Here is a 15,739-nt window from a genome sequence, read left to right as displayed (position 1 = left end):
TCTTTTGCAATCAGCACAAAAAGAATGTTCAGTAAATTGTTTTACTACAATGCTTTTTCTATTTTGCAGTTAAGAGCTTATAGGTTATCATTTTTTTGTCATTTCATAGTTTTCTTTACGATATCTGCGAATACTTATACAATTTATTTTAAAAAAATGATAATAAAAAAAATGTAAAAAAGGGAAAAGATGGAAAAGATAACGTTAAAATTATCCAGTGAGATTAATAAAAATTATCTCTAAATGATATGATACCTTCTAATACTAAGCTAAATTCATTATCTTCGTCCCTAAAATAAATTATTTCACTGCTATTACAACAAATATTATAATGTAAATAATATGCATATATAATTTATCAAAAAAGATTTTAAAATCAATTAAAGATTGATAGGTTAGAAGTTATTCGTCAGCAAATAATAAATTCCACTAATTATTAGAAGTGATAAAAATATGATAAGATATAATTAGAATTAAATTGATGCCACCTGAAACAATAGATCAAGATGAGCTAATAATTAGTACAAAATATTTGATCGTTGAAGAAGATATGTTTATTTCTATATTAGTTACCATGAAAGGAACATAATTAAATTAATATTTCGATGATCGAAAGAAAATGTTTAATGATTATTAATTTTTCATAAATTTTGAGAGGAAATCATAAAATTCACCTGCAATCCATTTTATATAGCATAATTTCATTCATTCGACATAGAATCATTTTACTTGCAAAAAAAAGACAAAATTGCTAAGAAATAATTCCGAAACTTTTTAAAACAATTTTTAATTATTAAAATTCGCATTAATATCTATAATTAATTTGTAATTAAATAATAATTTATATATTTATAAGCAAAGAAATTTATTTCTTCACTTTAAAGTGTACTTTAGCGAATATTTTAATAACTGGTATAATCAATGGTTTTGCTTTAACTAATTGATTATACCAGTTATTTTGTTAGTTTTTTTTTTTTTTCGTTTCTTTTTTTAAGCAATTAATTAGTAGTAGAGATAGGTGGTAATTTATTGACAGCAAACCGTATTACCTATTTCGTCATTACCTTAGAAATGAAATAATTCTATGATATTATTAAGTTCAATTAACATTATTGATTTATTGTTTGATGACATAATAATACTGCAAAATGTGTAATAAGTGATGAAAGGTGATGCTAAGTCAATGTTAGAAGCATCAAATTGTTGAAATTCACTCGAACTTAAGCTTTGTCTTTTTGTTTTGTTTTTTTTTTCGCTTTTTTTACTTTTTTCTTCCATGACTTATTGCAATAAATTCACTAAACAATGGATAATCATATTTATTGCTAAATTATCAGAAATCATGAAATAAAAAAAAAAAGAGTTACTTACTCTTTCCCTCTTTTTCTTCTTCTCTCTCTCTCCTTTTCTCAATCAAAAAAAAAGAAAAGAAACTTGATTTAGTAATTATTTCTTAATAGCATTTACAAATAATCTTATAATATATGTATATTTATTTTTAATTGATAATATTATTAAAAAAGTTGCTTATTTAAGGCAACTAATTACTTTCTTCTTTTTTTCCTCGTTTATTACATTCTTGGAATAACTTTGTGTAAGTTTGTTTATGTTAATAACAAATAAACAAATATTTGTAGAAAACATATGAGAACAATTTTATCAATCAAATGTGACAATCATATCTAATGATAATTTCAGCAAAAGAAAAATAAACAACTTATGATATTATGAAAAAGATGCCATGAATAATTAACCCTATCTGTGTCTTATCGTCATTTCAATTTCTTTAAATTTATTTAGCTTTTAAAACTACTGTAACAGCAATAAAAATAATGGAAAGAAAAAGAAAAGCAACAAAAATCTTATAATAATATAGTTAAGAGTATTTTATTCAGACATAAAATAAATTTATTTTTGAAACTTAATTAAATCTCAAAATTACATTAGAGCTACTTATATTTTTTTATTTTTTTCGCATTTATTTATTTGATTTATAGCATATTTCTTGATTTTGTTCAACAATATAATTAATAAGTCAATAATACTTATTTCACTCCAAATTTAATTACTTTTTCTTTTTGTTATATTATTTGACTAGTAATATAATTTCCTCTTAAAAAAAGCAAAGCAAATCTATTCCATAAGTCTCTAAAGTTATGGCAATGGATTGAAAAACTCACATCAAAATTTTTTTTCTTACAAATTTTATTGCTTTAATTTCATTCCAATTTTATAAATAAATGCACAATTCATATATTTTATAATTAAAACTCAAATTATATGGCAAAATAGCTCAGATTATTTTCTCTTTCTTTTTTTACAACTCTATTATGCTAAATTCAGAATTAAATTTTAAGAGAAAAAATTCATTACATACTGTTTTATTTACCTTACCAAAAAAAGTTTATCCTCCATCATTGTATATTCTCATCGAATTTTTGTTTGTTTGTTCACTTTTTTTTAATTTTAATTTACTTTTCATTTATTATATCAATTTTTCTTTCTTAGCAATCTTTCTTATTTTCTAGTTTTTGATGAAAAATTCATGAAGCATTGAAATAATCTTATCATTATGATATATTACAAATATTAATCATCTATTAATAACTGTTATAATGATCATTTCATATTAAATATTAATAACTGTTATAATGATCATTTCATATTAAAAACAAATTTTTGATTGAAAACATTCCCATTACTAATTATGTCAAATCATGCATTTAGATAATCGATCCATTTATCAATGATGTAATGAAATAATGACATAATCTTGTCATTATATATATATATTATTTAATTTCTATGTCTCGTATATTTGATAAAATTTGATCAAATAGTATTTTTTTTTTTTTGAATATTAATTTTCAGATCAAATGTATTTAATATTGTTCCTAATATCATATATCATTTTGCTCCAACAACTATTCATCGCTAATAGTGCATATAACGAGAAGAAATTCTTTTGTGACAAATACTGTATTGTAAAACGAATTAAACGACGAGCTAATAATATTACAAAGAATGATACGATAACATTAACAACAACAAATATATTTCCTGATCAATTTAAAATAATTGAAACAACAATTAATGCTGATGATAATGATACGATAATCTCAACTGAGTTATTAAAGGAAAAAATTTTGAATCAAAATGATATTTTAAGTTCAGAATTTGAAATACCACAATTTGCATGTGATAGAAATCATTCTGATGCAGCAGAAATTTATTGTCAAGGAGATATATTACATGTAGTAATGATGCTTGGCTTATATAAGGATTCAAAAACATTTGTTGATAAGCCATTAAAAAAAGATCCAAATGAGGTAATTGCTAATTTTCAACAACGTTTTACAAAAGCAATCACAGAAGACGATCGTGAAAATGTGAAACAATTCATTGAAGATAACTTTGGCGCTGAAGGAGAAGAGCTTAATGAGTAAATACTTTATTCTTTCCTTTTTTTTTTTTTTTTACCATATAATGTTGAAAAGTATTCTTAAATAATTAATTAATTAGAAAGAACTTTTTTTTGTCTCCTTCCTTTGCATTTTTAATTTGCATTTTTTTTTAAATTTAAAAACAATTTCACGACTTAAAAAAATTTTTTCTGTTCAAAATAGAAAGAATTTTTTTCTTCTTTTCTTCCCAATCAAAATATCAATTATCTCACAGGTGTGAATTGTCAGACTGGAAAGAGGAACCTGAACGATTGCTTACTATCGAAAATAATGCTTTACGAAAGTTTGCACTTCAAATTAATTACATATGGAAAGATTTATGCAGAACTGTAAAAAAAGAAGTTAGTTATTTTTTTTATAAAAGTTTTTCATTCCAATGACTTTCACAATCTTTCATAATGAATTGAAATTCAGAAATCAAGGAAAAAAAATCAAACTGAAAATGATCAATATCTTCTTCTTTTAACAATTCTCATCTTTTACATAAATTTCAAGAATTACTTTGAAACTTTTACAAATCTAACAATTGCTAATATTTGATAGATAATTAATAATAGGAAATTTTAAAGGATGTTATTTTGTAAATTATATAAAAACGTTCTATGGTTATTTCTTCTTTCGAATAATAATAATATCGATAGATGGAATAATTACAAAAGTTGTAAATATTTCAACCCTAAGATTATTTGGTTTAATAATTAATATGGCTGAAAGAAAAATTTTTAAACTTTGAATTTTTTTTCAACCTAAGTTATACTTTTTTGTCAAAGGTTTTCATTATTATGATATAACATTTAATTTAAGATTACAATCAATTTACACTTAAACAAATTCATCAAATTTTTATTGTTAGGTTAAAGAACAACCACAAAGACATTCGCTAATTTATGTACCGAATGAATTCATTGTGCCAGGTGGACGTTTCCGTGAATATTACTATTGGGATGGTTATTGGATTATAAAAGGACTTCTGGCATCAGGTTAGCTGATAATCAAGATTATCAATAAACTGAAAAACTATTGGTGAGACGTGTTACAATGTTGCTTTTAAAAGATTTTAATTTCTAATAGTAAACTTCTCCATTCAATACTTCAATTTTTTCTTTTAGAAAAACTACGAAAGAGAATTCATATTTTTGTAGAATATAAATTCAACAAGATGAAATTAGAAATAATGCTTAACTTAATATTTTATATACTACTTCTGATCTAAATGTCTACTGTGTCAATGATGAAGTTTAGAATCATAAATTTTATAATTTAGATAAAATTTATTATCTAGAATTAAATATATAAAGTGCGCTTGATATCTATTTCATTTTTAGGTATGCAAAATACAACTCGTCGAATGATTGAAAATTTTGCCTATCTAATAAATACTTTTGGTTTTATACCAAATGGTGGACGAATCTACTATTTACGACGATCACAACCACCACTATTCATACCAATGGTTTACGAATATTATGCAGCCACAAAAAATGATGATTTCTTGGCTTCAGTAATTGAAACTATGGAAAAAGTAAATTTAACTGATAATTATTCACAATTAGAAATACTTTAAATTATGCTTAATCCTTAAATCTATCGTAGATCTACTATTTGGGACGATCATAGCCATAAGAAAGATCTGTTCATTGTTTCATTTCAAAACTAACTTTCAAAATTAATCCAAAAACAACCATTCAAATCACTGATACAATGAATAAAATAATAAATTATTTTACAAACAAAAATTTAAATAAATTAGAATAATGTATAAAATCTTTATCAGCAATTTCAGGAGTTATTCTTTTGGAAGACAAGACGTACAGTAATAATAGAAAAGAATGGTCGAAACTATACAGTATTCCGTTATCGAGCTGATAGTAATGTACCAAGGTAAAATATGAATAGATTTTTCTTGCATCTTATCATTTTCTCATCATTTAGAATAATTTTAGTATTTAATAAATAGATAAATATATATTTTAAAAAAATTTATGAATAATTTTGATATTTTCCTTTCTCCCAATTATCATTTAGTTATCTATTTATGTTATCAGATTGCTGTCTGGTAGCAGACACATTTTTACCTACAGTAACATTACTATTATCTACATATTTTTATATATAATGATTCATAATTTTGTTACTATCTAATAATTGTAGTTCATTTTGTGGCTAAAATTACCTAAAAATTTGCTGCTCGTTTTTTTAAATAAAAATTTGAAAATCTCGGAAAACTTCAATTATAAAAATATCTAATGAACATAAAAAATCCACCGTCCACAACATTATTTCTAACTATTATATCTCTTTATGATTTACGTTACAAATGATCATAATTAATTATCTAATTTCTCAAATGCGAAAAAAAAAAAGAAAAAAAGAAGAAAAAAATTTTATTATTCCATATGAATCATTAAACAAAAAAAAGAAAAAAAAGCATAAGTTAAGTGTAAATTTTGAGTTTTCTTCTAGACCAGAATCATATCGTGAAGATTACGTAACAACTGAGCATGTACTACCGTCAAAAAAACGTGCTCTTTGGCGTGATATAGCAAGTGCAGCTGAATCAGGATGGGATTTCAGTAGTCGGTGGTTTGCTGATCAAAAAACAATGGAAACTTGTGAGACATCAAACATAGCACCAGTTGACTTAAATGCATTTATGTGCTGGAATATGGCTATATTATCACATATACATGGTCATCTTGGTTAGTTTTATATTTGATAAAATTTAAGTATTAGGTGAAATTTGTTTTTTAAATATAAAATTAGAAATTTAAATGTTTAGCGACAAATATAATATTTCACAAAAATATTTCATAAATCAATAATTAAATCTTAAATATTTGATTCCTCAAAAAGGAAAAAGAAAAAAAAAAAGAACCAAAAAGATTGCAAATCTAGAAACCATGAGTAAAACAAAAGTTAACAAATATAAAAAATGTAAAAACTCAAAAAAATCATTTATTGAAGATTAATTTTAAGGGAATTTAACACGTCGAAATGAGCTAAACAAAGAACGGAGTATGTTCATCGATACATTTACTGATGTATTTTATGATAAAACAGAAAAAGCATGGTATGATGTAAATATACGAACTGGTAAACGAAATTATGAAGCATATCCTTCCATCGCAATACCATTATTTGCTGAATGCTATCGACGATTAGATACACGAATGATGACTGATGTACTTAATACATTACAACGTAGTGGACTTTTAAATTTTCCCTTTGGAATTCCTGTTAGGTATACATAAATAAATTATAACTCCATTTTTAAAATATTTAATTATTATTCTATTTTATTATTAAATCTATATTCTATCTGGTTATTATAGTTTTCGAAAAAGAGAAAAAAAAAATTCATAAATAATTTGGAATATTTTAATATGAAAAATAGGGATAAATATTACAAAATTATTAGACTAATCTCAATTATAAAACAACTTAAATGAAATTAAATAACTTGAAATGTTTAGTTTAATCAATGGTACAAATCAACAATGGGATTTTCCAAATGGATGGGCAAATGTAAATCATATGATTATTGAAGGATTACGAAGATCTAATTATTACAGGTATTTATAGATATATCATTAAAATATTATTCTAGAATTGTAATTTTCAATTTCATATAATTAATATTACTACTATTGAATAGAAATCTGAAATTTTCATATTTTCATGTTATCAATGTTAATATTAACACATATATGATATCAGTGATAAAAATGAAATAAATTATTAGAATTATTTTGTCATTTCTCATCTTAACAGTATAAGTATATATTATGTTACTTATGATATGTTGCATCTTTATATTATACTGCTTATTATATAATCCTAAACAATCCATTCAACTATTTAATATTGTTGGCATGGCTCCATCTTCGTTGGTTATTTGAAAGCACTTGCTGATACATTTGTACTGTCATATTTCTATGAAAACTAAATCTTATTATATACCCATATTTGAAATGCTCAAGTCACAGTAAGAATGTTTACTTTAAAATATTCACTTAAATAATAATATATACGAATGAACAAAATGAATTTCATAGGATGCAACAAAAAGCGTTTGATATTGCACAAAAATGGATCAACTTAAACTATCGAGCTTACTTAAAAGATGGTAAAATGTGGGAGAAATATGATGTTACTAAAGCGTACGTGCATAAAGCTGAAGGCGGTGAATATGAAATACAGGTTAAAAAATTTATTTGCTTAGAAGTAGGATAAATTTTCTGACATTTGAATTTATCAAATAAAAAAAAATAGGAAATTTTAATTTGACATTTTAGGAATTTTTAATAGTGCACTTTTTTTGACATATTTGAAAAATCTCTACTAAATTTGATAATTTAACTTACACGATCGATAAATTTATCAAGTGTAAATAAACAAAATTCACACAAACTAATTTTTAAGGATGGCTTTGGTTGGACGAATGGAGTAGCACTTGATTTATTAGTCACCTATGGAAAATTATTAACATTTAAAGATGAAATGAAAGATAAAACTGCTTCAAGTACAATTACTATTTCTCTCAGTTCAGTTTTATTATTAGCTTTGCCACTTCTTCTACTAGCCAAAGATGACGTAATTTGGTTAAGTTACATCTGACTTATATCTGATTCAACTGATAGGTTACATCTAACTCTCAACTGATATTTCTACTATGAAATCCGTAAAAAAAGTCATTATCCAATGTTTTAAATTTACTATTAAAATGTTCTGGAAATCCAAAAAAGAGAAACTTGACAGAATCCCAGCTCATTTCGAATTTCGATAAAGTTTTGCAAGATATAAGCCTAACTGAATAAAACCTGTTAATATCTAAATTTGTATCATCGATTCAAAACACACTATCATATCATTTGTAAAGAATGTCTTTTTTCCGTTTTTTTTTTTTTTTATTTTTTCAATTTAAACACTCCATTCCTTACAAACACAAGTGAATATGATAAATGCAGTCCGAAGACACAATCTTAGAAAGGAGTCATTCAAATGCGACATTCCTTTCATCCGCTAAGATATATTACATATATTTTTTCATATCTTTGTATTTAAAAACAATTATGGTGATCTTATTCTTGCATTTTAGTTTTGTATCATAAGCTATGCTATGCTAATAGCATACTCATTTTGTTAATGAAGAGTTTCCAACTTCATTAATAATTTAGTTTGAATCGATTGCACAATCTATGAAAGTTAACATAAATAATACATTATAACTAAAAGAATCTAATTGTTTTTTTCAACAAATTTTGCGAATTTCATTCCATTTCTAGCACTCCTCGCTTTTCTTACATTGTTTTGATTTATACCATTTAGAAAACAAATAAAAAAAAAAAAAAAAAATAGAATGAAGAATACTGTTTCTACTGAAATTATCAATTAATTATTTAAGAAACAGAAAAAAAAAAAAAAAAAAAAAGAACTAACCTCTTCCTGTTTTGCCAATAACACCAATGGATAATGATTCATCAATAAAGATACGTACTTTATATTTCCATTTCAAAGCCATAAGTTCTGGCAATGGGCACAAATCACCGCTATTCATGTAAAGTCCTTCGACCACCATAAATCGTCTTGTTTTTGATGCTAATTTTGGAAACTGCAAAAAAAAAAAAAAAAAAAAAAAAAAAAAAAAAAAAAAAAACAGAAGATGGAAGCCTTCTAAAAGTAAAGTTAGTAAATAGTAGAATTGTAAAAAAATGCTATAGAAATGTTAAAAAATAGCACAGTATATCAATGTGAATTACGAACTTTACGGTCTCTTTCAGCCTGTTCCATTAATAATCTCTCTAAATCGTTGACATCATTGTGATTGAACCATTCAATACGACTTTTAGATGCTTTGAGTCCTTCTTGTATTGCAAAATTCACTCCTAAATGTCATGAAACCTAACAAAATCAATTCACTCATTATAATTTAATTTATTCAATTTCAGCGCAAATAAAAAAGAATTTTGTAATCGCCAGTTTATTAAGAATACCACTAACATTACATATTTTCCAAAAGTGGCAAGACTGTAGCAACTAAGGATATGCTTGTAATCTCTAACATTTATTTTGGCTAATAGCTAACAGTGTTTTTGCATTTTGCCTCCAAACTTCTATTAATGTATTTTTCTAACATTTTTTTAAAGCCATTTTTAGCAGTGGGATTTCATGTGATAAAGCAATTTGAGACTAATTTCAATCTTAAATTATTACTCACAGATAAGTGTTTAGAGAATGTAGCGATAAAAGAGATTACCTTTGTCTACAAAAATAACATCTCCTTTTTTTGCATATGATGGTATAGCACTGGAAATAGTTACAAAACCATAACTATAAAGCACCGCTTCCTCACATCCTAAAAAATCGGCAAGTTGCTTCTCTAATGCAAGATGCACATCCACCGTGCCATAAAAATGACGTGGTCCGCATGAACCAACGCCATATTTTGCAATTGCTTCTTTTGCAACTTCCTGCAAAATAGTGAAGTATTTAAATAAAAGTTCATCAGACATTTCCAAATACAACAATAACTGCAAAATTGAAACTATCAATTACCTCAACTGTTTTGTCACCAATCAATCCCAAAAAATTTGTTGTCGCTAAATTCAAATATTCCTTACCATCATAGATAACGAATTTGCTCACTTTCCTACAAATGAACTACTATAATATTCCATATAATAGATTCAATTCAGCTATGACCACTGTACAATAAAATATTCGTGAAATTTAATGACAATACAGATACAATTATAAATGCGTATTTCACTTATAGTTTATACATATCAAACAAAAAAATATCCAACCCATCAAAGTAATGTGTTTCTAGGGCTGAATGTTCTGTTGGAATTTCTGGCACCAATGGCTCTGGTTTCCATTCTGCGATTATTCTCTCTTTCTGCTATAATATTTCAGCAATATATTGAACAATATTAAGAAATGTACAGCAATGAACATTTAATATGTAATACTTTATTAAACATTAAAAAAGTTACTTGTTCAGTTAACCATGTATGTTTCTGCTTCCGGAATTTCAAGACGATTACACCGTAGATAATTACAGATAATATTACACTTTCAGTGATCAATTGTTTGTAACTCTATAAGAATGAAAAATATTTTAGTCATGATCTGATTAATTTCCAGTTTATCAGAGAACACTATGATTATTATGGTGATCTTTTTTTCCCAAATATTTGTTCTAATGATCCTATATTTCATAAAGCTAGATCTACATAATGCCTAAATATGCATTTGTCTACCGTTGATCGATCCCCATAACATGTAGATTACATTACACTTTGATTATTATGCTGTTGTAGGCAATGTATACCAACTTCCGACGTTAAATTATAAAGTTACAACAGAAACAAAAGTAGATGTTCATTAGAACACAAAGTAGCACCCGGAAGAAATAGAAACTGTGTTCAAATTAATAGCCAAAAAACTTACAGAGGTGGAAATATGACTACTGAGGTGATTGCTGAAATAGTGGTTATAGTCTTCTTCATGATATGTTGGCATCCTTTGAAGCAAGTCCAAAACTCATTAAAACGATTATTAATTATCCATCACATCAACAATATTCAATTATTCTAATCATACCAAACGTGGACCACTAGTTCCTTGTTTATGTTAAAACCAGTTTCCGTTCAGCCGTTACTGAGACGAAAACTCTGTATTCCATTAAGACGAAATCCGAAAAGTCTATATCACATTCACCACTTAAATTCAGTATACGTAAAGCATCTAATATCCTGTAGTAAATGTATGCCAAGAACTAATTTACTTTACAACGAAAGTTTAACGAATGTATGAATATATAAAAAAACAAAGCCTCAAAAATTTTATTAACAAATTTACACAACTAACTTATGAACATAGCATTAACAACATTAAACATCCAACAACAAATTTTAAAAGGAATTTTATTAATCTTTTTTCAGTTTTGTACATACTTCGTCACACTGAATCATACTGATAAATAACGGAGATATTTTACCACTGAAGTGAGATAGGGTGAATGAAAGACACTTCAATTAATCATAAATTCAGCTGAATCATCGAACCATCGGTTTGTGTAAGAGTCATGCTACTAATTAAAAAAAAACCCTTTAAAAAAAGAAATTATGATGTGACTTTCAAAGCAAATAATTTTTGTAAAAGAATAAATGAATGTAATATCTACATATAATTATAATTTGAGAACTAAAAGTACCACTTGCTTGTCTTTGATGTACTGGTGGAAGCTAATAAATCAGTATATTCATTTTCTTCAATACCACATATCCCAGCAATCGAGCGAAAGGAGTTTAGTGTTGAAATCAAATATCTGCTACTTTGAAATGTATTATTTGCTGCCACCAATAATCTTCTGATATGTAGCAGACTGAAAAAGGAAATATCTAACCGATGAGGGTTAAAACGATATTCTCAACCTGTTTAATCATTTAGTCCTAGATATATTTTTTGCGACATTTTTTTACCAGCAGATTTATTTCTGAAAGCTACGCACGGAAACCATGAAAACTTTCTTCTCACTAGACAACTCATACTTCAAATCGGTAAGAAACGGTTGCAAGCAATCATAACATTCTACTATTTTGGCCATATTCTTCTTGAGAGCATCATACACATCTGCATTCAGTGCCAACAACAGTAAATTTGATTGTAACTAAAAAGCCACCAGGAACATTACAGAAAGCAAACATTCGTTAAGTTTCATTTCGAAGAAAAAAAAAAAAAAATAGCTATTATATTTTTATATTAGAAAATTTATACACTAAGTATCGATGGCAAAAAATAAATAGTTATAAGTTCCACTTCGGAAAAAAAAGCAGTTTTGTTACCATATATCTAACATCGTTTTGTTACTCTATATTTAACATTTTGTATATTTAGTACAGAATAGTGTTTTGTATCTATCCCACCAAAAAAAAAAATGTATATATACCAGATGGCCGGTCTGTATATGCTGAAGACAGTGTGAGGCAGCCTGTTCACAGAGATTTCGAAGCCTGCAACTACGGATTGCTCTGGAAATTAACACTGCTACTATGTACCGTTTTGCACAAACATTCAAACTGTAATGCATCTCTGATTTCAGCATATCCTATAAGTAAGAATTTGAATTTAGGCATCTTTTGAGATTCCCCAAATAATAAATAGCTAAATGAATGTACTACGTAAAGAATGTAAAGCTTACCAAGAAAAAAGAAATCAAAAAAAAAAACTCCATTGTAAGAATGCAATGTCAATTATTGAATATCATGATCGATAGAGGTTATGTTTAAGAACAGAATCATTGAAAATAAGAAATTCCTATTCTCTCAGTACTGGTGTCTCCGTTGAATTCTCCAACATTCAGTGAGAAAACGAAAACATAAAGATCTTCTAATATCATAGTCAACAATGATAACAGAAAGTTAACCGTGTAAAAAATAAACATTAAAAAATGCAACGAAGTACCTTTGAGATATTTTTCAAATATTTGTTGAGTTTCAATGAATTCAACTTGTTTAATTCCTTTAAGACACGACGAGTGAACCTCCAAAATTTGGCATGCCTAAAAATAATTACCAGCTTTATGGTGTCATATATGAAAGATTTGATAATTTTTACATTTCTGAATAGAGCTTCTAATTCAAAAAAAAAAAGTGAATATAAATTAAATCGCATTTCTAATGTGTTGCTTATTTATATAAAGATTAAAAAATTGATAACCTGTATGGACCACTCATTTTATAGACCAGTGCATCAAGTATTGCAACGGATTGTGGTGCAACAGAATTAGGATAAATATCAATCAGTTTGTCAATAATAGCCTGAAGAAAGTAATTTTGAAATATAAACTACTTCGAGACTTTGTAATAAAAAGCTTTCGAAGACTAATGCCCGTTTTAAACTGAAAATTTTAAATCTGGTCCCATTTTATAGCGCTTATTTTAAAAACATTTTTTTTCTTTTTTAAAAAAAACGAGTTTGAAAAAAAAATAAAAAATATCGAACATGTTGACTAGCATCAATTTCTATTAAACCAAAAAACACAGATCATGGGACAGCATATCATAGTGCCCCTGAACGAATTTTATGTGAAACGATTAATCTGAAATGAAAAGCAAATTTCGAATTTACTTTTTCGTTGATAACCGTAGCATCAAACTTTCTAATATCTGATTCGAAAGGATTATCGACTGATTCCGAGCAATATTTATCCACCATTGCAAGTAATGCCTCCTCTTCCAAACTTTCAAATAATTCCATCCTGAAGAGAAGGAATAACTATACAGCAAATTTTATTAGTATTTGTAAATGCTTAAAAAATATATTAAAAAATATTAAAAAAAAATATATAATCATCTGCTACTTATACATCACGACATTTCGCTTATTCCGTTTATTTCAATTTAATTTAACTTGAAATTCGTACATAACTGTATAAAACCTGACTGTTCCACTATTAAATTTGTTCTTTTTTTCTTTTTGAAAAAATTACAATCACAATGCTAGCACTATTTTAGTGAAAATTTATTTGCTTAAATATTCGAGAATAATCATACAAAACCATTCCATAGTTAAATAATAATAATATCAAGCTTTTGCCAGAATGAATTTTAAAATTACAAAAATTCAAAAATTAAAAAAATTACAAAGGGAGAAAATAAAGTAGAAATTCTACTGCACGCCCCACACTAAGTTACTCCCAGAAACCCCGGCGTTTCTCAGGAAGAGAATAGACCAAACAAACCATCGACCCCTCTAACCTTTCCCAACTTTACATCATCTCCCGGGGTCCAAATGAAAATTTAAAATCCCACTCGTTTATTTAAATCTTTCAATTATTTGTTATCTCGAACGATTCAGTTGCACATGGATTTTATAGATTTACTGGGATAAAGGTCATTAATTTCAGTAAAATCTAACATTTTAGAGATCATGAAATTTACTATTATTTTTCCTTAAGCTTATAAATGTATGTTTAAATTTTAAACATCCTATTATGAATATGCTAATGCTTCAAGAGACTCTCGAACATTTCTCTCACCGTGATTTTCATCAACCATAATACCAACGAACTCTTTTCGAAGAGTTGACAGATAAAATTGTTTTAATTAAATAGCATTTTATTGCTATCAAAAATTACAAATTTATTAAACCTGCAAATAAAAATTGATAATTATTTTGTATGAAAAAAATCTTTTGCAGTCATACAAAGGATATTAATTTATTCAATCAATTTAAAAAGATATTAATCATTATAAGCAAATTTGAATACTTGTTTTAAATTATAAACAAAGAAAACAAGAAATGATATAAATGATAATTTAAAAAAGCTTATATTTAGTTAATTTTAAACTAGGAAATTACCATAAAAATTTTTTACATTTCTATTACTTTATGATATTCAGTTATGCTAAAATGCACATTTCAGGAAGAATAATTTTACATTTTTTGCGAAAAAAGATAATCTTCAAATTGATGTTTCGAATAAAAATGAATAAAATGTATTTCGAATAAAAAACGCCCATAAGAATGCAGCCACGTTCAGCTCAAGGGCTGGAATAATCGGCTGGATCCAGCAGATCATACTCTGCTGCAATTTTTTTCAAGTTAGTGAATAAGTTTCGTCTTGATTTGAAGGTATGAAAATCCTATTGGCACATGTATGATTGTTTAGTTTTTATTTTATTTGTAATGCTTTTATGTTATGTCATTTAAAACAGATATATATTTGGCTTATGGATTTTTACAAAAGAGTAGCAAACGCATCCAGAACATTCAGCAAATATAAAAAAACACTACAAAGACATTTATAGTGTCTACTCTCATATACAAATCTAAATTGTAGAAATCAACCTCGCCATCATCTGCAACTCATGAACGTTTCCATCAGTGCTGCCTCCTCACATCCTAATCCACTACACTTATCACATGAGTAGTGCTGTCGTTACAAACAAGAATCACCACTGTCCCCGATTCGAATACTGTTAAAATTATCAACTTATTACTTAGTTAACATCTTTTGATGTTTTATTGCTTGTCGGCTCCGTAAACGATTTCCTAATTTGACAAGATTAAGAATTCTTCGTTCAGTTGACCTCCTTAATCATAAAATTATTTTGCTATAAACTACTGCTTCAGTTTGACTGTACAATCTCTATTCGCCAATCAGATTGTATTTCAGGCAGTCGAAATGGCAAAATTTTGAAAATGATAATTTTTTGATTCCGATCCACGTAGTTACAATGAATTAATTGGATCAGGAAAATGAATAA

The 15,739-nt window shown here is 26.4% G+C and overlaps 3 protein-coding genes across 3 annotated transcripts; 1 reads left to right on the top strand and 2 right to left on the bottom strand.

Moving 5' to 3' along the window:
* Positions 1-2,876: 2,876 nt before the first annotated feature.
* Positions 2,877-8,081, top strand: Bma-tre-5.2 (Trehalase family protein; the record flags this gene model as incomplete). Its single annotated transcript, XM_043078504.1, has 10 exons — positions 2,877-3,442; positions 3,679-3,805; positions 4,318-4,444; positions 4,790-4,986; positions 5,248-5,345; positions 5,928-6,163; positions 6,441-6,705; positions 6,938-7,036; positions 7,520-7,664; positions 7,887-8,081. 10 exons carry the CDS (start codon positions 2,877-2,879, stop codon positions 8,079-8,081), a joined length of 2,055 nt encoding a protein of 684 aa, XP_042934438.1.
* Positions 8,082-8,898: 817 nt separating this feature from the next.
* Positions 8,899-10,988, bottom strand: Bma-sptl-1.2 (Uncharacterized protein; the record flags this gene model as incomplete). The annotated part of the gene is made up of 7 exons (XM_043078503.1): positions 8,899-9,075; positions 9,228-9,349; positions 9,721-9,934; positions 10,020-10,113; positions 10,271-10,365; positions 10,460-10,564; positions 10,917-10,988. The coding sequence occupies 7 exons, from the start codon at positions 10,986-10,988 to the stop codon at positions 8,899-8,901; spliced, it is 879 nt and encodes a 292-aa protein (XP_042934437.1).
* A 519-nt stretch (positions 10,989-11,507) lies between these two features.
* Positions 11,508-13,727, bottom strand: Bm18584 (Uncharacterized protein; the record flags this gene model as incomplete). The annotated part of the gene is made up of 7 exons (XM_043078502.1): positions 11,508-11,559; positions 11,686-11,853; positions 12,020-12,138; positions 12,418-12,576; positions 12,933-13,029; positions 13,188-13,288; positions 13,599-13,727. The coding sequence occupies 7 exons, from the start codon at positions 13,725-13,727 to the stop codon at positions 11,508-11,510; spliced, it is 825 nt and encodes a 274-aa protein (XP_042934436.1).
* Positions 13,728-15,739: the final 2,012 nt, after the last annotated feature.

This window comes from Brugia malayi (assembly GCF_000002995.4).
Source record: "Brugia malayi strain FR3 genome assembly, contig: Bm_v4_Chr2_contig_001, whole genome shotgun sequence".
Classification (NCBI taxonomy): Eukaryota; Metazoa; Nematoda; class Chromadorea; order Rhabditida; family Onchocercidae; genus Brugia; species Brugia malayi.
Note: the sequence above shows the minus strand (reverse complement) of the source record. Positions and strands in the feature narration are given on the sequence as shown.